The following is a 23024-nucleotide window of genomic DNA, read 5'->3' as shown; positions in this document are numbered from 1 at the left end:
TTGAAAATTCTGAAAGGATTAGAGCAGGAAAACCAGTTATTTACAATGTCCAATGTGACACGGACAAGAGGGCATGGACTGAAGCTGAGGGGGGACAAGTCCAGGACAAATGTCAGGAAGTTCCGTTTCACGCAGCGAGTGGTGGACACCTGGAATGCTCTCCCAGAGGAGGTTATTGCAGAATCCACCGTTCTAGGATTTAAGGGTAAACTAGATACACACATCTCCTTATGAGGCACAGTGATATGGGTGACTAAAATTATGCCAGGGTACACATGGCGGGGCCTCCGCATGTGCAGATCGCTGGACTTGATGGACCTAAGGTCTGATCCGGAGATGGCAGCTCTGTTATAAAACAATAAAAATATTGAAAAAAAAAAGATATCATCTTATTTCATTTTTGTGTATTTCTATTTATTGTCTTGTTTATTTTCATCTAAGCGTGAGTACTTGTATATACAGAGAAAACAAAAAAAAAACAAACTCTGTGGAGTGACGATGTTCCTAAATGGACTTTATTTGAAAGTGTCAAAGTTCCAAAGGTCCACTGAAATCATCCACATGAAATAATTTCATCCACATAAAAGCCTTAAATGACCTAGTCCGCTAGAGATACGGGACCCAACACGGTCCTCGTTTCGACAAAAAGTCTTCTTCAGGGGTCCTATAAATAATGAGGGGTACATTAAGAATGCATGTAAGTTATGAATAGTAGTGGTGATAAAATGTGAAACTGTCAATTCCTTTTGTTTTTTACTTGTATATACAGTACTTTTAATTGATCTATAAAGCTGGCCTGAAGGATTGGACTCAGCTTGCATGTAATGCGCTTCTTATTCTCCTTTTGCCATATCTAGTGGCTCGAGAAAGGACGTGGCACGAGTTCTGTCATCAGACCAGTGTTAAGAGATTGGACAGGTACCGTCAGGTTTTCCACCGCTCTGCCGCACATGGTCAGTCTTTGCTACGCGATAATTAGACAAGTGGGGTCGGGGGAGCCTCCTCCAGCCTGACGCTCGAGATTGCCTGCTCTCTTTGCACTTGCCGGGAGGGGGCGTCTCTCCGTGCTGGGTTCCCCCTTCCGTTGCCGACGGGGCGAGGTGATGAAGGCGAAGCCTGCACCGGCCCGTGCAGAGAAAGCAGGTCCACTGTAGATCCATCTTTCCCTTCCTTCTCGGGATGTTCTAGCCCTGTTGTTGTTAAACCCCCCCCCCTGAACTTTTCTCTGACACTGTGAGGCATTTTTCGGGGGGGGGGGGGGGTCATATGTGCGAGCTGCTTTGAGCAGAACTTTGTTCAAAAAAGGTTAAGTTGTCTTTATTGACCGCCTAAACATAGATGAACTGGAGGTAAAAGCAGGACTGGATGCCTTTCGCGCTTCTCCTCTTCGGCCCCTGCAAGAAAGTCTTCCTGGTGCGGGGGGGGGGGGGGGTAGAGCAGTCCTCTGGCGCGGCCCTGGGCCCGCTCTGTGCACTTTGACGACGGTCCCTGCCGCCGCCGCTGGCTCCTCCCGGCTCCGGCCAAGCTAGTGTGAGCCGTCAGCGAAGGGCCAGTGCAGCGTCGGTGGCCGGCGCACGAGGCTGGCTGGGGAAGGGCGCGCGCGCGCCAGCTGGAGCAACAGAGCCTCCCTTCCTCCTCGTGCCAGGGAGGCGTGTGTGCGGCCCGGAGCGCGCTCTGCCTCGCGCTCCCAAAGTTCCTCTTTCCGCGAGCGGGTCGCATGACACTGTCACCCGCCGCTACCATTGGCGCCGGGCTGCGAGTGAAACGCCTTTGGGGGGGGGGGGGCGCGTGGACACGATGATTCACCGGGGATCATGGCAAACGGGACGGGCGCGAGCATGCTGAAGTGCGTGGTGGTGGGCGACGGGGCGGTGGGCAAAACGTGCCTGCTCATGAGCTACGCCAACGATGCCTTTCCCGAGGAGTATGTGCCCACCGTCTTCGACCATTATGCGGGTAAGCGGCGGATGGAGCTGCCCGGCAACTTTGCCCAAACTTGGCTCTTTCTGGCGCCGCTTTTGATTTAGGGCAGGTGTGCTTTTAGGAGAGGGGAAAAAAAAGCTTTGTAAAAGGGGGGGAGGAAAAGATCTCGTTTTAAAGAATGCGTGCAGAAAGACTGGGGAACACGACGCCCCCCCCAAAAAAAAAAAAAAAAAGTTTAAATGCGCCCGCCCCGCCCTTGGAAGTGAGGAGCCCAGTAATTTGCAAATAAATTTTTTTTTTTCTTTCTCTGTACTACACTAGTGCGAAAACAAAGATCACGCCGAATCGATTGTGCCATGTGGCCAGCCGAGAATCTGTTTTCTCGAGCGCCTAATGTTTATAGGCTGCAATGCCAGATCTGGGGCATCTACTGTCTGTATTGTTGTTGTTGGTTTTTTTTTTCTCTCTGACTGCATGTTGCTGGGATTTGGCTGACTAATTGAAACCACTTGTCTGCTCAGCAATGGGCAGTTTCTTCCTCTTTGCTCCTGTGAAAGCTAATCTTCTCTTTTACCTCTGCAGTCAGCGTGACAGTGGGTGGCAGACAGTACCTGCTTGGACTCTATGACACCGCAGGACAGGTGAGTTTCTCCCATTGTGGTTTCTCTACCCCAGGGGTAGGGAACTCCGGTCCTCGAGAGCTGTATTCCAGTCGGGTTTTCAGGATTTCCCCAATGAATATGCATTGAAAGCAGTGCATGCACATAGATCTCATGCATATTCATTGGGGAAATCCTGAAAACCTGACTGGAATACGGCTCTCTAGGACCGGAGTTCCCTACCTCTGCTTTATATTTTAACTCTAAAAGTCCATCTCTTGAAGTACAGAAACAGTGTTGCAGCTGGCTGACAGTGTTATCACAGTCAAGGGGGTTCTGCTGCTTAAAATTACTAATTCTCGGTTATGTACTCTCAAGCGGGACAGGGTAAAACGAGGATCCCGCGGATCTCTACCACACAGCCCTAAAAATCTGTTTACCTCTGTGGTAGGCAGGATCTGTGAGGTCCGCAGGAGTTAAGATGAGGATCCCTGCGGACCCCATGTCATGGCTGCATTCTTTAAAAGGCTGTGTGCTTTTAACTCTGTGGGATCTGTGGGCAGGGCCACCATCAGGGCAGTACTAACAGTCCTGCATTCAGGGGCCCGGAGCTGACAGGGGGCCCGGGCTCCCCCAGGGTCCTAGGCCACAGTTCTTCAACCGCCGGTCCCAGTGGCGTACCTTGGGGGGGGAGGTCTGCCCCAGGTGCACAGGAGAGAGCTGGACGGAGGACCTGCGGACTTCAATACATCTCGAGCTGCGAGGCTCGTCTTCTGTTCCTACCTGCCCTGCCGCTCACATATAGCCGATTGGAAGTGTTCCCCGATGTCAGCACTGACGTCGGAGGGAGGACTTAAGCAAAGCCTGCCCTCCGACGTCAGCGCTGACGTCAGAGAATACTTCCGGTCGGCTATTTGTGCGCGGCAGGGCAGGCAGGAAACAGGAGACAAGCCTCTCGGCTCGAGCTCCGTTTTGCTGAGAAAGTTGCAAAGATGGGCTGGGAGGCAAATGCGGAACACAAAAGGGGGGGAGGGAGTGCGTTTTGGACACAAGGCATGAACTTGGGAGAGAGGAAGGGAGGGAAAGAGATGCTGAGGTGGGGGAGGGAATGGGTTTTTGGACACAGAAGGCATGAACTTGGGAGAGAGGAAGGGAGGGAAAGAGATGCTGAGGTGGGGGAGGGACTGGGTTTTTGGACACAGAAGGCATGGACTTGGGAGGAAGGGAGGGAAAGAGATGCTGAGGTGGGGGAGGGAATGGGTTTTTGGACACAGAAGGCATGGACTTGGGAGAGAGGAAGGGAGGGAAAGAGATGCTGAGGTGGGGGAGGGAATGGGTTTTTGGACACAGAAGGCATGGACTTGGGAGAGAGGAAGGGAGGGAAAGAGATGCTGAGGTGGGGGAGGGAATGTGTTTTGGGACACAGAAGGCAAGGACTTGGGAGAGAGGAAGGGAGGGAAAGAGATGCTGAGGTGGGGGAGGGAATGGGTTTTTGGACACAGAAGGCATGGACTTGGGAGAGAGGAAGGGAGGGAAAGAGATGCTGAGGTGGGGGAGGGAATGTGTTTTGGGACACAGAAGGCAAGGACTTGGGAGAGAGGAAGGGAGGGAAAGAGATGGTTGTGTACACGGGGAATAGAAGAAAGGATAATTTTTGGTCATAGGGAGGGAGTGAGGTACAGATAGTGGCATACCAAGGTGGGGGAGGGTGGGGGGGCGGTCCGCCCCGCCCCGGGTTTACGTCCCAAGGGGCTGCACAGCAGGCCACCCTCCAGTGTTCTCCCTAGGCCGGCAAACTGTGGCTCTTTAGCCACTTGAGTGCCACCGCCGCCATCGGGAACAGGCCGACGCCAAGTTCTCCCTGCTTTTCCCTGTGGGGCCGACCAACTCTCGTCAATTCTTTCGTCGGAGAGGACGTTCTGCCTCGCTGCCTGGCTGGCCTAGAACGTCCTCTCCGATGTTAGAATTGACGTCGTGTGATGAGAGTTAGTCGGCCCCGCGGGGAAGAGAAGCAGGGCGAACTCGGCGCCGGCCAGTTCCCGATGGCGGCAGTGGCAGCCTATTCCCCAGTGGCGGTGGCAGCATTTTCCCAATGGTGGTGGCATAGGGGAGGGCAGGGAGAAAGAAAGAAAGGGGGGACAGGAAGCCAGAAAGAAAGTAAGGGGGCAGGGTGAAACAAAGAAAAATGGGGCACGGAGAGAGAGAGAAAGACAGACATACAGAAAGAAAGAGGGTATGGAGAGAGAGAAAAAGAAAGAAGGGGCAGGGTGAAACAAAGAAAAAGTTTGGGGAGGGAATGAGGTCTGGAGGAGAGGAAGCATACAGGAGGCTGAAAGAAGGGAAGAAATATTGGATGCACAGTCAGAAGAATAAAGAGACTGATGAAATTACCAAAGGTAGGAAAAATGATTTTATTTTCAATTTAGTGATCAAAATGTATCTGCTTTGAGAATTTATATATGCTGTCTATATTTTGCACTATGGCCCCCTTTTACTAAACCGCAATAGCGTTTTTTAGCGCAGGGAGCCTATGAACGTTGAGAGCAGCGTGGGGCATTCAGCGCAGCTCCCTGCGCTAAAAACCACTATCGCGTTTTAGTAAAAAGGGAGGGGGAATATTTGTCTATTTTTGTATAGTTGTTACTGAGGTGACATTGCATAAAGTCATCTGCCTTGACCTCTTTGAAAACCCGCGGAATATAAATGATAATTAACATTTTCTCTGCGTACAGTGTGCTTTGTGTTTTTAAAATTTTATTGTTGGTAGATCATTTTGACTTGGCCACAAAGGTAAGGGGGAGGGAGGGAGGGGAGCTGCTGAACGACCTCTAGTAATCCTTGCATGCTTGACTGTGCAGGGAAATATTTTTGTAAAATCATGTTTTGTTATGTGACTGGCATTATTTAGACTTTAATTTCTATGAATGAATAGAATGAAAATGATATAAATTACTTGCTTGTTTTTATGTGCGTGCGCTGAAGGAAAGTGGAGAGAGAGTGGGCTGAGGACGCTGAAGGGAAATGGGGAAGAGAGAGTGGGGAGAAGACGCTGATTTATAAATTGACAATTGTACAGAATATTGTTTCTTTTTTATATTCATCCATAGCTGCATGTTAATGATGTGCTCATATGCACTTATTTATCATCATAACATATACATCATCATTAACATGCAGCTGTGGATGTGTAAGGACAGGCTGAGGAGGATGGATGGGAAGGAAGGAAGGTACACATATCAACATATCGTACATTTTTAACATGCATGATGCAGCTATAGGCAAGCTGAGGAGGATGGGATCATACAGATGTGTATGTTCAGATATGCGCTCAGATGTGTAGTTTTTTCTGATATATTTATTAAGCTTACAGTATTTATAAAAACACATTTAATACTTGTTACAAAAATCTTGTGCAATTATGATCTACTTCTGGCCTACAAAGGTCAAAAGAAATCCTTAACTGAGATTTTACATTCAAAAGTGAATTATAGCTACTAGCACTATTATTTATTATGCAGATGTTTGTTAGTTTGTTATTAGTTAAGTATTAGACATATGTTAGTTTAGAATAGATAGGTATAGATTAGTTTAGTTTAGGTTAGGGCCCTGATGAAAGAGTCTACCTTGACGTGGTTGCAGGCTTACAAATCTTTTGGTCAAAGAGTGCGGCGACAGAGAAAAGTATGTGTGTATTTGGCCCATGGAAGAAGGGGGGTCGGGGGGGAAGGGGTGCGTGGGGGGCCCAATAGGATTGTTCAGTAAGGGGCCCAGAAATTTCTGATGGCGGCCCTGTCTGTGGGGCCTCCAGGTAGAAGGCATTTGGGGTGCAGAAAACCTGGGCACAACAAAGGGGGGGGGGGAGCTAGAATGAGATAGCAGGAAATTCATGCAGTATTCAGTATCGGCAACCCCAGCCACAAACAAACGAACTAGCATGGATGGAAGTTAAAACGCGGGCCCCCACGGAACTAAAAGCGCATGGCCTTAAAAAGAAAGCAGTTATGGTGTGGGGTTCACAGGGATCCTTGTTTTTTTAAATTCCCACAGATCTCACGGATCCTGCTCACTCTATGGATCTTCGTCTTAACTCCTGCGGACCTCATGGATCCTGTTGGTGGGGTAAGATGAGGATACGTGGGGTGAGCGGAATCTGTGAAGTTTGTGGGAGTTAAAACATCCCCTTGGACCCCCATGCCACGGCCACTTTTTAAGGCTGTGCGGTAGAGATTCATGAGATTCGTGGGGTCTGCGGGATCCTTGTTTTACCCCGTTCCCTCTCAAGCATCTTCCCCTTTCCCTGACTGAAAATGCGTAAAACCATTTTAATCTGAGTTAGCATTCTAAAACAATTTTGCACGCTTTGTGTGCTTCCGTTTTCCTTGCTGAAAGGTCAGGAGAGGCAGAAATTAAAGCAGCTTTTTTCCCCCCATTTATAAAAATATGCAAATATAAAAATCACACTAATCTTAATTATACTTTCTGGTGGAATTCATTATGCCATATTTATAAGATGGAAAGAGCAATTGCTTTGCAGAAAGGGTCTTACAATAAATTTTTGAGGATCTGGGGGCCGTTGGAAAATTATTGTAATGGGTAGACATCATTTTCCTTGGATAATATGTGTATAATTAGGGGGGGGGGGTTGTTTGGAATTTTTATTAAATGCTTACTTCATTATATTCTTTTAGATATGTTTAATTGAATTAATTGCAGTAGGGTGGGTGGGAATGGGTAAAAATTTAAGTATGTATGATATTATTAGAAAGATTTTCAAGTGTTTTAATTTGTTATAATGGTATATTACTGTACACTTGTTACAAGATTTAAAATGAATAAAGAATTTAAAAAACCCCCAAATTAAAAGGACTCTCTTATTAAAGGCTGCTAATGCCGTAACATGTGCTTAGCACACTTGAAAACAATGTGTGTGAACTTTTCACAGTATTTTGTCTGTGTAAATGCTAAACCGCATGGTAAGAATAAAAAAAAAAATATATATATATTTTTGGGAGTAGATGTGGCGTGCGTAGAAAGTGGGTGTGTTTTGTGTTAATCAGTTAGCACTTAATACAGATGCAGTGGCATAATAAGGAGGATGCGGACTGCTCCGGTTCCAAGTTGGTAGGGGCGCTGGCACGTCTCTGCCACACCACACCACCCTCGCGCCATCCCTCCCCTCCCCCCACTCCGTACCTCTGTATTACCTTTGCTAGCTGTATTACTTCTCACGCCAGCCTGGTTCCCTTGTGAATCACTTCTTGAGTCACGTGGCCAGGAAGTGATGTCAGAGGGAAATCCAACGCTGGCGAAGATTAAGAGGTATGGTGGGGGGAGGAAGAGCGCAAGTGTAGAATGGGGGGGCGGGACGCAGTGGGGGAAGTGAAGAAGGCGGGGGGAGTGTGCCACCGCACCGGGCGCCTCCTACCCTTACTACGCCACTGTGCAGAGTTAATGCGGGAGCACTTGGACCCAGATTTTTTAAATGGCGCCTGAAATTAGACACCTAGATTGGTATGCATAGCTGATCTGGGTGCCTAACTTAATTTTCTTAATTGGCTTAATCTGTATTATTAATTGAAAGCACAATTTATTTAAAAAAATGAATTGGTAGGCACCAACTAGGAAGTAGGCGTGGTTAGGGGTGTTCGTGGGGCTGATTTTGGGAGCGGTTTAACTTAGGCGCGCTCATCTAGGCCAAGAAGACTGTGGCCTAAATGGGAGTGTGCCTAAGGTTTGAACGCCTAAGATTGCTTAGGCGCCAGTAGGCATGATTCTATAAACAGCGCCTAGAAGGTGATAGAAAATTGCACTGAAGAGCACCTAGAAGTTAGGTGCAGTTTATAGAATCGGGGACTTAGTGCCTCCTAAATAGGAGATGCTCCCTTGTTTTTTTTGGGCAGGTCATGCAAACTAATGGCATTATTAGGGTGCATGTAACTTGATATAAACAAACTGTGAAGCAGCTAATAAATGTGTTTACCAGACCTCAAACACCCGAGACACTACTTGAGCTGATTTTGTGTCTTTACTGAGGGTGAGGTATTCATCATTGGTGTTGTTTTATTTTTTTAATGCAGACTATGATTCCGTATCGATATCTATATCGGGGATCTCAAAGTCCCTCCTTGAGGGCCGCAATCCAAGTGTGTTTTCAGGACTTCCCCAATGAATATGCATTGAAAGCAGTGCATGCACACAGATCTCATGCATATTCATGGGGGAAATCCTGAAAACCCGACTGGATTGCGGCCCTCAAGGAGGGACTTTGAGATCCCTGAATTCTATATGGCGCTGTACATAATAATGAATAATTTAGAAGAGCACTTAGCTTGTGGCCCGACGGCTACCCAGCCGTTTCACTGATGAGTTTCCTCAGGGGCAAAAGCTCTTCTTATCAGTGTTATTTTATACACTGTTATAAGTACCTTTCTGCACCTCTGCTGGTCCGATATATCAAAGCCCATTGATCAGTCTTTGGTTTAATTTCTGTTGCTTGCTTGAACTTGTAGTCCTGGTTTTATACTTGTGGAAGTGCATGTGAAATCCATCTCAAGCCTATTCATTGTGGATATCCTGAAAACCTGATTGTCTAGATGTGTCCCAAGATCTGCTCTAAGGCTGTGTAGATTGAGGTGGTAAACCCAGAACTAGGTCATCCTTTCCTGCAAAGAATACTATTACTACTACTTTCTATACATTCCCATTCCACTGAGGTCCAATTGGCCTACTTTGGATTCTTTTGGGGCATTCTTTGAAGGAGAAAAATGGCTTATGTGAAGGTGATGTCTGTGTGTGTGAACCTCCCCTCCCCCATACGCACTGTTGCCAATAATGACAATCTGGAGGAAATGGACAAACAGCAGCTGCAGCACCCGGGACTCAATGTGGAGCAGATACTTGTGTGCCTGGAAGAGCAACCATATGGGTGCACTGGTAGGGATGGGAAGCATTTGTTGAGCTGAACTTGGCTGTGCAGAGCACAAGGTCCCGTGGTATTCAGAAAACACGTGTCGGATCCTGTGATGAAATTGCTGATGGAAAAGGGGGGGGGGAGGCAGAGACAGACAGCTACACAGCTAGAAGTCGGCCTAGGGGTGGGATAGTTACTGGTGGGAGCCTTTGGGAGAACAGTTTCTGTGCTTGTATTTCTTAAGTTTTTCGTTTTGTAAAATAGCTTGCTCGTCGGATGTATCTTATTCAAAACTTATTGTGTATGGTAAGAAACCAATTATAAATTGAAGATAGAACAATTAAAATGTATAAGGTATTGATTTAATATTGTCTGCACTGATGCCGATAATACTGAGAAAATATGTAGGTTAGAGAATGACACGGTGAAAGAAGTACCGCGGATAACCGTGAGAGACCATCCCCATGTCATTCATCAAGGAGAGAGGGAAGAATCAGAGTGTCAATGGGCTCAGCCACTGACCCTCAAGCCTTGCATTGAAGAATGCTGGTGTAGAAAGAATGAGGTTGAGATAGACACTAAAGAATGACAGTCTTTGGAATCCAGAGCAGATATTGTGATGTCATAATGCTTTACTCCACCAATAAGAGCCAACCTCATCAGTGATGTCACAAAGGCTTCATTATCTTATACTTGGCTCACATAAGAATCAGAGTATGAATGGGCACAGCCACTGACCTTCAAGCCTTGCATTGAAGAATGCTGGTGTAGAAGGACTGAGGTTGAGATAGACACTAAAGAATGACAGTCTTTGGAATCCAGAGCAGATATTGTGATATCATGATGCTTTACTCCATCAATAAGAGCCAACCTCATCAGTGATGTCACAGTGTCCTCATTATCCTATGCTTGGCTCACATAAGAATCAGAGTGCTGGTGTAGAAGGACTGAGGTTGACAGGATGATTTCCTGCGGTTATTACATTACATTACATTAGGGATTTCTATTCCGCCATTACCTTGCGGTTCAAGGCGGTTTACAAAAGATTTATAAACGGGGTTACAATGGAGGAACCGATGATAAATTAGAGTGGTAAATAGATAATTTCGGGCAAGGATAAATACAGTTTACAGGAAGTGTGTAAATGGAGGTTATATAAGTAGCATAGTTGTTATTGCTGGTGTAGTGAGGGTAGATTTTTTTGTCTATTTTGGCGTTGTTAATAGTAGGTGAAGTTAGGGCTGATTTAGGAATTTCTTAAAAAGTATAGTTTTTATTTCTTTTCTGAATGTCTTGTAGTCTGATGTGGTCATCAGCAGGTTGGAGATCCGGGTATCCAGTTTTGCGGCTTGAGTGGCTAGGAGGCCGTCATGAAGTTTTGATCTTTTTACTTCTTTGATCGGAGGAGGTATGAATGGGGAGTGCGCTTTTCTGTGTCTGAGTGTGGATGCTTGGTTGAGGCGGTTATTCAGGTAAGAAGGACTGTCTCCATTTAGGGATTTAAATAGCATGCAGTAGAATTTGAATTGTATTCTTTCTTGGATTGGTTATCTGTGGGGATGGGCACGGTGATGAATTCTGTCACTGTATCATTCTCTTGTGTATGTTTAGAGTTCATAAAAGTTCTTAGCAATCTAATGCTTTGTTAATGTGATCCAGACACAGGGGCTTTTTGGATTGATATATATATATATATATTTTTTTTTTTAATAGAGATGGACTGTTGTTTGTGTCCGAAAATGAGCAGAAAAAACCCCACATTTAATTTACTAATCAAAGTGTGCACTCTTTGAACAGGGTGTGCATTATTAGCATTGAATGTGTACTCTTTTTCCTTATCGTGTGTGTACTCATATTTACCAGTACATTTAGATCCAGGACAAAAAAAAAAAAAATCTATATAATTAGGGCTGCATGTTGATAACACATTTTTAATTGTTATTAATTGCGTTTAATTTCAAGATTAATTGCATGATCAAAGGTGGCAATAGAACTGGGACAGATGATTCTTTATTCACTAAAAAGACCTGACCCTGCCAGCGTTTCAGCTCTTGGCCTGCATCAGGGGTCTCTTTAAAATGTCTGTCATACAAATTCTTTACAAAAGTAGTCCCGTGTTTGTTGAGTGCAGGTCATGGTAAACCAACAGTCTAAATTAACATCGAGACTACCTTTGTAAAAAAATTTGTATGACAGACATCTTTAGAGACCCCTGATGCAGGGCAAGAGCCAAAACACTGGCCGTGTCAGGTCTTTTTAGTGAATAAAGAATCATCTGTCCCAGTTCTATTGGCGTGTACATTCTTTTGTAGGTGTTGACTTTCTGTGTACAGTACGCCCCCCAAATTCACGGGCGAATTTTGAAAAATCTTGAATGCGGTTTAGAAGCTGATCGAAGGCAGCCAGCGGGTGCTTAACTCTACAGGTAAATTGTACTTACGAAGCTGGGCACATATGACGTAGATTAGTACCGAGAGAGCAGCCAGCGAGAGATAGATCTTGTAATACCGCAGACAGCTAAGACCCACACCTGCCATGGTCATCTCCAATTTCTGCTACCTTTGCCAGGTGACCCTGAGGAGTGTCCGAGCCCTGTCTATCAGAAGCTATAGGCAGTGTTTTCTTACCTTAGTGTCTCTCTTACACAACAATCTCTGCTGATCGAAGACAGGAGAGGGAAGCTGGGGCGCCGGCAGGTACTGAAAATCATTTGTGGTATTTTCCGTCTGCCTTTTTCTGGTACTAAAGTCAGGCTACACCAATCAGGAGCTGCTTTGACACGCCAGATAGCAAAAAGATCCCTCCTGCCAATTCTTTTTTTTTTTTTTTTTTTTAGGACTGGGGGAAGGGGGTATGTCTCAAAGCATTGGGGGGTGGAGTTGGTGGGACGGCCCACTAGGTCACCAGGGTTTTGGTTTGGGGGTCCCTTTATTTTTTTTTCTGATCTCCCTGCTGGCTGATTAGCTGAATCAGCGGATCTTCCACACACCCTCCCCAAAGCCCCCAATTGATAGCTGTTTGGGGCTTCCTCTGCCTCCTAGGCTGATAGTGGTTGATCTGGTAGGGGAAGTCCTGAACAGCTGAATGGCAGGGAAAGCTTTGAAGCTGACTCAGTTGATTGGGGCAGGGAGAGCAGCTTGACAGGAGGGAGGAGCCGTGCCTAATGATTGCTGTTCTGAGGAAGTGCCAGGCACAGTTTCCCCTCATTTTTACTGGTGATTCTCCGCACAAATAGCATGCATATAATTTGCATGCTATTGTGCTGAGCATTGCCAGTAAAAGAAAAATCGCTCCCACCGTGGTATTTTTTTTTTCAAGAAAATACTTTTTTTTTTTGTAAATCTTTATTAGTTTTCAATTATTAACAGTGCAGTACAGTGAATTTAAACATAAACGAATCAGCACTTTAAATATACAAATATTTTAAAAACAAACATTTCTACCATGGTGTCAGAGCTTTGTGCATCCAGCCCTATGTACTTACTCATGACAGCCACTGGAGTTGGTCCAGCGTGGACAGGGAAGGCAGTGCTTCCTAAAAATAGTTTTTGACGTTTCAAAGTACGGTTTCTGCTGTAGCTGCTAAACAGATTCTCTTGCTATTTAAGGTAACTCTTCCCCCGTCTTATCATAATGAAGCCCAGGCGTTTATAAGGGTTAGTTGTGCTTCCCATTGCTTTTGGCTATTTTGGAGCAGGGTGCTCTTGACTGTCCATTGTCTGGGTGGTGGGAAATGTATTTTTGGTGATGTCGGCTGACATGTAGCATTTTACGGTCTCTTCCCTGAAGGATTAGGATGGCCCTGCTCCAGGACTTTCTAAACCTCTCCTGGGGGGCCAAACAGCCAGGATATCTATACTGAATGTGCATGAGAGAATTTGCACTTGCTGGGAATCTGATGCATTCATTGCAAAATCTGATTGGCTGTGGGATTCCCAGGGCTGGTTCCCAGTAGGGATTTGTTTTTAAGGCACATTTAATTTATTAGCACAGCTTAAAACATTTTAGTGCATACTAGAGTGATTTACCTCCTAATTCTATAAAAAGTGCCAAAAATTGTGCAATTTTGGTCATGTACCCAAATTGTGCAAGCAATTTAATTGAATAACAAACTAATTAGAGCCAGTAATTGGTATTTTAACAAGCAATTGGTGTTAATTAGAATCAATTAAGAGTTATGTGCATAAGTTTTAGGCATAGGATCTGCCCCTAAATTTTATGCACAGCTCTAAAAAAGAAGGTGTGGAAAGGGCAGGTCAGGGGTGGATTGGAGGGGGTGTTCCTTCCGTTACACATGTTGTTGCAGCGTACAGGCCTCTGTGCCTAAATTTAAGTGCAGGCATTTGCGCCGCGTTTTAGCCACACCTAAATTTAGTCGCCGTTCCTGGGCATAAACGCTATTCTGTAAACTGTGCCCAGAATAAATGCTTATTTGTAACTCCAGTTTTATCCCAGGACAAGCAGGCAGCATATTCTTTACGCATGGGTGACGTCACCGACGGAGCCCTCGGTACGGACCTTTTTAACTAGAAAGTTCTAGTTGGCCGCACCGCGCGTGCGCTTTCCCGCCCGACGGAGGAGTGCGTGGTCCCCAGTTTCTTCGTTTCTGCGGAGCGAAGAAGACGCGTGTGTTTTTTCAACGGCCGTTGAAACCACTTTTTGCCTTCCCGCTTTTTTCCATTTTTTCTTCTTTTTTGCCTTCGGGTTTCTTTTTTCTTTGATTTGTAAAAAAAAAAAAAAACAAACTTATATTTTTTTCCTCTTTTTTCCGTCTTTGCCCCGGCGGGGCCTGTTGCCATTATACAGGCCTCGGGGTTCGATTTTGCGGAGGCTGTTTTCCCCTTCATGCCCCCGCAGGTCGGTTTTAAGAAGTGCCAGCGGTGTGCACGCCCGATCTCCCTCACTGACCCACACAATTGGTGTTTACAGTGTTTGGGGCCAGAGCATCGGGCGGACTCCTGCACCCGCTGTGCCACTCTTAAAAAGCGGACGCTTAAAAACCGACAAATCCAACAAAATCTTTTGTTCGGCACCGGGTCGACGATGGACTCCTCGGCATCGACAGCGGTACCACAGAAATCGGCACCGTCTATTTCGACGACGCCCGACCCCACATCGGCGTCTCTGGCGCCAGGTAAGCCGGCTAAGAAGCCTCCCTCTTCCCTCGAGCGTCCACCAGCCACAGTGGCGACACTGACATTGCCGGCCTCGCGCCGGTCCCGAAAGCGCTCCGCCCCGATTTCGGTGAGTGCCTCGTCATCGGCCTCCTCATCGCCGGGGCGTGGAGCGGCACCAAATGAACCGAAGCAAAAGAAAGCGGTTCCGGTGCCACCCCTGGATGACCGTATTACGGCCATCCTACAAGTTCAACTCCAGGAACAGTTGCAACGTCAACTCGAGCACCTGTTACCCACTATCCTGGCACCGCTCCTTTCGGTACCAGACTGGCCCGAGCCCCGTACTGAGCCCCCGGTATCCACCCCATCGGTACCTATCAACACCTCCATGCCGATTCTTTCGGCTGAGCAATTGCATGCCCATCCGGTGGTTCACTCTCATACCACGACGGCTCCTCCTCGGGACTGGGCAGGGCACCATACTTCCCGGGACCGGGATCGACGCTGGTCCTCTTCTCCCGGTACCGTTTCGGTGCGCTCTGGAAAATCTTTATCCAAGACTCACCATACCGCACCTTCCACCCCGGTGTCTCGGCATGCACACCCAGAGGTCCGGGATCCAGACTTATGGGAAGAGTCTCCCCCCGGTACCGAGGAGGATCTCTCCTCGTCTGATGAGGATCCATCGGCACCCGATGCCACCTCCAAACCTGAGCAGTCCTCCTTTTCGAAATTCCTAAGAGAGATGTCTGCAGCCTTGTCCCTTCCTCTGGAATCGGACTCTAAAAAATCTCAAGCCTTCCTGGAGGCTTTAGATTTTGAACAACCTCCTAAGGAGTTCCTCAAGCTCCCCGTACATGATATCCTACGGGAGACTTTTTACAAAAATTGGGAGAACTCCCTTACGGTACCGGGGGCCCCCCGTAAACTGGACAACCTCTATCGCGTAATCCCTATTCCAGGGTTAGACAAGTCTCAATTGCCACATGAGTCCCTTCTTGTCGAATCCACTTTAAAAAAGACTCAGGGCTCCAGTGTCTATGCCTCTACCCCTCCTGGCAGAGAGGGTAAGACCATGGACAAGTTTGGCAAGAGGCTCTACCAGAATGCCATGCTGGCCAACAGGGCAAATAATTATTCATTCCATTTTTCATTTTACATGAAACATCTGGTTCAACAACTATCCGCCCTTCAGAAATACCTCCCAGAGCGCAAGGTTCCACTTTTTCAGCAACACATATCTGGCCTCCTTCAGTTGCGAAAGTTTATGGTCCGCTCGATATACGATTCATTCGAGCTCACCTCCCGTGCCTCTGCCATGGCCGTAGCCATGCGCCGTCTGGCCTGGCTGAGAGTCTCAGACCTGGACATCAACCACCAGGATCGTCTGGCTAACGCCCCCTGTCTGGGGGATGAACTTTTTGGAGAGTCCCTGGATTCCACCACCCAGAAACTCTCCGCCCATGAAACCAGGTGGGACACCCTGATTAAGCCGAAGAAAAAGGCTCCACCTGCACGGCCTTACAGACCTCAATCATCCTATCAGCGCAGGTTCTCGGCCAGGCCACTCAATCCGCCTTCTCAACAACCTCGGCGATCCCGTCAGCAACAACACCATACCCAGGCTCGTTCTCAGACCAATCAACCCAACAAGCCTCTTCAACCTGCAAAGCCTTCTCAGCCCTTTTGACTCTTCTCTCCAGGGCATAGCCAGTCTTCCGCCTTTGCTACCTCTTCCACAACCAATCGGAGGTCGTCTCCGCATATTCTTCAGCCGTTGGGAGGCCATCACATCGGACCAGTGGGTCCTCAACATCATCTACCACGGCTACTCTCTCAACTTCCAGACTCTTCCACCGGACAACCCTCCCGTAGAGTCTGCTTCACACTCATCTCAAACCCCCCTCCTCCTGAGGGAGGTTCAATCCCTCCTCCTTCTCAATGCCATCGAAGAAGTACCTCCAGAACAAAGGGGTCAGGGATTCTACTCCCGCTACTTCCTGGTACCCAAAAAGACGGGAGACCTCCGTCCCATTCTCGATCTCAGAGACCTCAACAAGTGTCTGGTCAAGGAGAAGTTCAGAATGCTCTCCCTTGCCACGCTTTACCCTCTTCTCTCTCAACACGACTGGCTATGTTCCCTGGATCTCAAGGAGGCCTACACTCACATCTCCATCAATCCCAATTCTCGCCGCTATCTGCGTTTCCAGGTACTACACCGCCACTATCAGTACAAGGTGCTACCGTTTGGCCTCGCTTCATCACCCAGGGTATTCACCAAGTGCCTTATAGTAGTAGCGGCCTTCCTCAGGTCTCACAACCTCCAAGTGTTCCCCTACTTGGACGATTGGTTGGTGAAAGCACCTACGTCTCAACTTGTGCTACAGGCTACTCATCACACCATCTCTCTCTCCTCCACCTCCTGGGGTTCGAGATCAACTACCCCAAGTCGCATCTGCTTCCCACCCAGCGACTTCAATTCATCGGAGCTGTTCTGGACACCACTCTAATGAGGGCTTTTCTTCCCTCCGATCGTCAGTGGACCCTACTCCATCTCTGTCGTCAGGTCCTCAGACATTCTTCCATTCCGGCCCGACAGATGATGGTCCTCCTGGGTCACATGGCCTCGACAGTACATGTCCTTCCTCTGGCACGTCTCCACCTCCGCACACCTCAATGAACTCTCGCCAACCAATGGTCACAGACTACGGATCTTCTTTCTCATCCCATCTCTGTGACATCGTCTCTTCAGCAATCTCTCCAATGGTGGTTGAACTCCTCAAATCTTTCCAGGGGTCTGCTCTTTCATCTGCCCCCTCACTCCATGATCATCACCACAGATGCCTCCCCCTATGCGTGGGGAGCCCACCTAGGAGATCTCCGCACCCAGGGACTCTGGACCCCGCAGGAGCGTCAACATCACATCAATTTCCTGGAACTCAGAGCCATGTTCTATGCTCTCAGGGCCTTCCAGCACCTTCTCTGCCCTCAGGTTCTTCTCCTGTGCACAGACAATCAAGTCGCCATGTACTACATAAACAAGCAAGGCGGCACCGGATCTCGCCTCCTTTGTTTGGAGGCTCTATGCATCTGGACCTGGGCCACGGCCCGCAATCTCTTCCTCAAGGCTGTCTATATCCAGGGCGAACAGAACTCCCTGGCCGACAATCTCAGCCGCATCCTTCAACCTCACGAGTGGACGCTGGACCCTCCAACACTCCACTCCATCTTTGCTCGCTGGGGCACTCCGCAGATGGATCTCTTTGCAGCGCCTCACAATCATCAGCTGCCCCAGTTCTTTTCCAGACTCTTCTCTCCTCATCGTCTGGCCCCAGATGCATTCCTGCTCGATTGGAGAGATCGGTTCCTGTATGCCTTCCCTCCACTTCCTCTGATGTTGCGGACCTTGTCCAAACTCCGCAAGGACAGGGCCACCATGATTCTCATCGCCCCTCGGTGGCCTCGACAACACTGGTTCTCCCTCCTGCTCCAACTCAGCTCCAGGGAGCCCATTCCTCTTCCTGTGTTTCCTACTCTACTTACACAGCAACATCAATCTCTACTACATCCCAATCTGTCTTCGCTCCACCTGACAGCTTGGTTTCTCTCGGGCTAACCTCTCCAGAGAATCTATCTCAACCTGTCCGCCTCATTTTGGACGCCTCCAGGAAACCGGCCACCCTCCAATGTTACCATCAGAAGTGGACCAGGTTCTCCTCATGGTGTCTCCGGCATCATCACGATCCCACCTCTTTAGCGGTGGAAACTGTACTGGAATATTTGCTCTCGCTGTCCAATGCTGGCCTCAAATCTACCTCCATCAGAGTCCACCTCAGTGCCATCACTGCGTTTCACGAGCCTATCCTCGGAAAACCTCTCACGGCTCATCCTCTGGTTTCCCGGTTCATGAGAGGTCTCTTCAATGTCAAACCACCTCTGGTCGATTTAGAAGTAAGCCAAGAGGATGTACTTAAGCAGATTGACAGACTAAAGAGCGACAAATCGCCAGGTCCGGACGGCATTCACCCAAGGGTACTCAAGGAGCTAAAAAACGAAATAGCGGAGCCATTTCGACAGATATGCAACCTATCCTTAAAAACTGGTGAGATCCCGGAGGATTGGAAAATAGCAAATGTCACGCCCATCTTCAAGAAGGGCGCAAGAGGAGACCCGGGAAACTACAGGCCGGTAAGCCTGACCTCAGTCCCGGGAAAGATGATGGAGGCACTGATCAAAGACAGCATCTGTGAGCACATCGAAAAAAATGGGCAGCTAAAACCGAGTCAACACGGTTTCTGCAAGGGTAGGTCATGCCTCACTAACTTATTGTACTTCTTTGAGGGGGTGAGCAGTCAGGTGGATAAAGGGGAATCTATAGACATCATTTACCTTGACTTCCAAAAAGCCTTCGACAAGGTGCCACACGAGAGACTGCTTAAAAAGATATGGAACCACGGGGTACAAGGGGAGGTCCACCGATGGATCAAGATCTGGCTGGCAAACAGGAAGCAGAGGGTTGGCGTAAAGGGCCACTACTCAGACTGGAAAGGGGTCACGAGCGGAGTTCCGCAGGGGTCGGTGCTGGGACCGCTCCTGTTCAATATCTACATAAACGACCTAGAGGCGGGAATCAAGTGTGAGGTCATTAAATTTGCAGATGACACCAAACTATGCAGCAGGGCTCAAACCAGGGAAGACTGCGAAGATCTTCAAAAGGATCTAACACAGCTGGAAAAGTGGGCCGAAAAATGGCAGATGAGCTTCAACGTGGGGAAATGCAAGGTCATGCACGTGGGGAAAAAGAACCCGATGTTCACATACAAAATGGGGGGAACATCACTAGGGGTCAGCAACCTGGAGAGAGACCTGGGAGTGATGGTAGATGCAACACTGAAGGCATCAGCACAATGCGCCACGGCCTCAAGGAAAGCAAACAGAATGTTGGGTATCATTAAGAAGGGTATTACAACCAGGACGAAAGAAGTCATCATGCCGCTATATCGTGCAATGGTGCGGCCGCACCTGGAGTACTGCGTCCAGTACTGGTCGCCGTACCTCAAGAAAGACATGGCGGTACTTGAGGGAGTACAAAGAAGAGCAACTAGACTGATAAAGGGAATGGAAAAACTTCCATATACCGAAAGATTGAAGCAGTTGGGACTTTTCTCCCTGGAGAAGCGAAGACTTAGAGGAGACATGATAGAAACCTTCAAGATCCTGAAGGGCATAGAAAAAGTAGACAGGGACAGATTTTTCAAATTAAGGGGCGCCACAAGTACAAGGGGGCACTCGGAGAAATTGAAAGGGGACAGGTTTAGAACAAACGCTAGGAAGTTCTTTTTCACTCAGAGGGTGGTGGATACATGGAACGCGCTTCCAGAGGCTGTTGTAGACAAGAAAACATTAAATGGTTTCAAAGAAGGTTTGGATAGATTCCTAGAAGAAAAAGGGATTGAGGGGTATAGATAGGTATAGACCATTGCTCAGGAAATGGGCCTGATGGGCCGCCGCGGGAGCGGACCGCTGAGCAGGATGGACCTAGGGTCTGCCTCAGCGGAGGCAACTTCTTATGTTCTTCTTATGTTCTTATGAAGCCTCCTCCTGTCGTCTGGGACCTGAATGTGGTTTTATCAGCACTCATGAAACCTCCGTTTGAGCCTCTTGCCACAACTTCGCTCAAATTCCTTACCTGGAAGGTGCTTTTCCTAATTGCCATCACCTCTGCCAGGAGGGTTAGTGAATTGCATGCACTGGTCGCCGATCCACCGTTCACTGTTTTTCACCATGACAAGGTGGTCCTACGTACCCATCCTAAATTCCTCCCAAAGGTGGTCTCAGCCTTTCACCTCAACCAGTCCATTGTGTTGCCCGTCTTTTTCCCTAAACCCCATTCTCATCCTGGGGAACAGGCGCTGCACACGCTGGATTGTAAGCGTGCCCTGGCCTACTACCTTGACCGTACCAGGGCTCACCGCTCTTCTCCTCAGCTCTTTTTGTCATTCGACCCTAACCGTCTAGGTCGTCCTGTTTCCAAACGGACGCTTTCCAATTGGCTTGCTGCCTGTATTGCGTTCTGTTATGCTCGGGCCGGTCTCTCACTGGAAGGTGCTGTCACGGCCCACAGAGTCCGAGCTATGGCTGCTTCTGTGGCTTTCCTCCGTTCCACGCCCATCGAGGAAATCTGCAAGGCGGCCACTTGGTCCTCAGTTCACACGTTCACTACTCACTACTGTCTGGATGCCTTCTCCAGACGGGATGGACACTTCGGCCAATCTGTGTTACAAAATTTATTTTCCTAATGGCCAACCATCCCTCCTCCCTCTTTGTTAGCTTGGAGGTCACCCATGCGTAAAGAATATGCTGCCTGCTTGTCCTGGGATAAAGCACAGTTACTTACCGTAACAGGTGTTATCCAGGAACAGCAGGCAGATATTCTTACGTCCCACCCACCTCCCCGGGTTGGCTTCTTAGCTGGCTTATCCTAACTGGGGACCACGCACTCCTCCGTCGGGCGGGAAGGCACTCGCGCACGTGCGGTGCGGCCAACTAGAACTTTCTAGTTAAAAAGGTCCGTACCGAGGGCTCCGTCGGTGACGTCACCCATGCGTAAAGAATATCTGCCTGCTGTCCCTGGATAACACCTGTTACGGTAAGTAACTGTGCTTTTTGGGTTCCATATATAGAATTTCGTCCTTAATGTGCTATCGCCTTTAGTTCCCCAAAAACTTACTTTGGAACTTTAACACACTTTGAATCCCAAGGGTAGAAGACATAGGGACATAAGAATTGCCGCTGCAGGGTCAGACCAGTGGTCCATCCTTGGCCCCTAGGTCAAAGACCAGCGCCCTAACCGAGACCAGCCCTACCTGCGTACGTTCCGGTTCTGCAGAAGCTCGACTAACTTTGTCTTGATTCCCTGAAGGGTGTTTTCCCCTACGACAGCCTCGGGAAGACTTATAGCAGATTCATCCAGATACTGTACATACGAGCATATATTTATCTATATATAAACATAGAAATCTGAAGGCTGATAAAGACCACATGGCCAACCCAATCTGCCCATCCATTACATCTACTATCCTTTTCTCTTCCTTAGGGATCCAATTTGCTTGAAGTTTTCTTGAATCCAGATAGTTTTTATTCCCACCGCCTCCACCAGGGGAGGCTGTTCCACAAATTCACCACCTCTACGTAAAGAAGTATTTTCTCAGGTTACTCCTGAGTCTGTCTCCTTTCACTTTCATCTAATGCCCCCTCCCCCATTCCAGAGCTTCTTGCCTCATGTGCGTTTATGCCATGGAGGTATTTAAATATCTCTATTATCTCTCTCCTCTCCTGCCTTTCCTCCAAACTATACACAGTGAGTCATTAAAGTCTGTTCTCGTACACTTTATGACAAAGACCACTGCCCATTTTAGTAGCTGTCTTCTGAAGCAACTCCATCCTGTTTATATCTTTTGGGAGGTGTGGTTTCCAGAATTGTACACAATTCAGGGGCATTATAACTTCCTTTTTCTTACTGGTCATTTCTCTTCCTATGCAACCAAGTATCCTTCTAGCTTTCACCGTTGGCTTTTCTATGTTTGGCCACCTTAAGATCATCAAATATGATTGTACCTATGTCCCACTCCTCTTTTGTCCACAAAAATTCTTCACCCCCTATACTGTACAGTTCCTTTGGTTTTTGCAGCCCAAATGCATAACTCTGCATTTCTTAGCATTAAATCAGGGGTGTCAAACTCAATCAAATAAGGGGATGAAATCTAAAACACGGGCTAAGTTGCGGGCCAAATTTTTATTAAGATACTTGGGCCTAGATTCTCAAAAAAACGCTATTGCAGCCGTTCTGGTAGGGAATTTAAAAAAGCAAGTCATTCTCCAAAAAACGCTCATGTAAATGAGGTTGGTGGAGAGTAGTAAAGACTCGCTAAATTTGAATGTGCCCATAGCTGGTGATAGTGATGGGCACATGCACAGAAAAAACACAAAAAGAAAAAACTCCACAAAAACACAACAGCAGTGGGAGAGATGTTCAATCTCTCCCACTGCCAACCAACACCCCTCCCCCCCAGTAGCAGGAAAGGTGCTCACTCTCTCCTGCCAAGCAACCCCCCCCCAGCAGCAGGAGAGATGCCCATTCTCTCCTGCCTCCACACAACACCTCTCCCCCCCACACCTGCTTATGACCCCTCTCTCCTGTACCTTGAATTAGATGGCTGACTGGAGGGATGCCTACTTCCTCCAGCCAGCTGGCCCGCCTCTTCAAAATGGGTCTTCCCCTTATCGGTGCATCCTGGGAGGGGCCTGAGGCTCTGATTGGCCCATGTTGTTTAAGACCCCTGCCATAGGAGGGGCCTTAGGTTTTGCGGGATAATCAGAGACTTAGGTCCCTTCCCAGTGCCTCTGAGGAGGGGCCTGAGGCTCTGATTTGGTTTAGGTTTTTTTAAGGCTCCTCCCACAGGCTCAAAAGAGGGA

The 23024-nt window shown here is 47.9% G+C and overlaps 1 protein-coding gene across 4 annotated transcripts in view; it reads left to right on the top strand.

The window, feature by feature from the left end:
- The first annotated feature begins 997 nt into the window (after nucleotides 1-997).
- RHOQ (ras homolog family member Q) overlaps nucleotides 998-23024 on the top strand; it is an 84097-nt gene continuing 62070 nt past the window's right edge. Inside the window, exons 1-2 of one of the 4 annotated variants that reach the window (XM_033936773.1) lie at nucleotides 998-1143; nucleotides 2506-2564. In XM_033936773.1, coding sequence (XP_033792664.1) covers nucleotides 1104-1143; nucleotides 2506-2564 — 99 coding nt within the window. In that variant the 5' untranslated portion in view covers nucleotides 998-1103. Of the gene's footprint in view, nucleotides 1144-1429; nucleotides 1957-2246; nucleotides 2356-2505; nucleotides 2565-23024 lie in introns of those variants that run through there. The other 3 variants (XM_033936772.1, XM_033936770.1, XM_033936771.1) reach the window with 3 other exon arrangements.

The sequence above is a fragment of the Geotrypetes seraphini genome, chromosome 3 (genome assembly GCF_902459505.1).
Source record: "Geotrypetes seraphini chromosome 3, aGeoSer1.1, whole genome shotgun sequence".
Classification (NCBI taxonomy): Eukaryota; Metazoa; Chordata; class Amphibia; order Gymnophiona; family Dermophiidae; genus Geotrypetes; species Geotrypetes seraphini.
The sequence above is the reverse complement of the archived record's forward strand: the minus strand, read 5'-3'. Positions and strand labels throughout refer to the sequence as shown.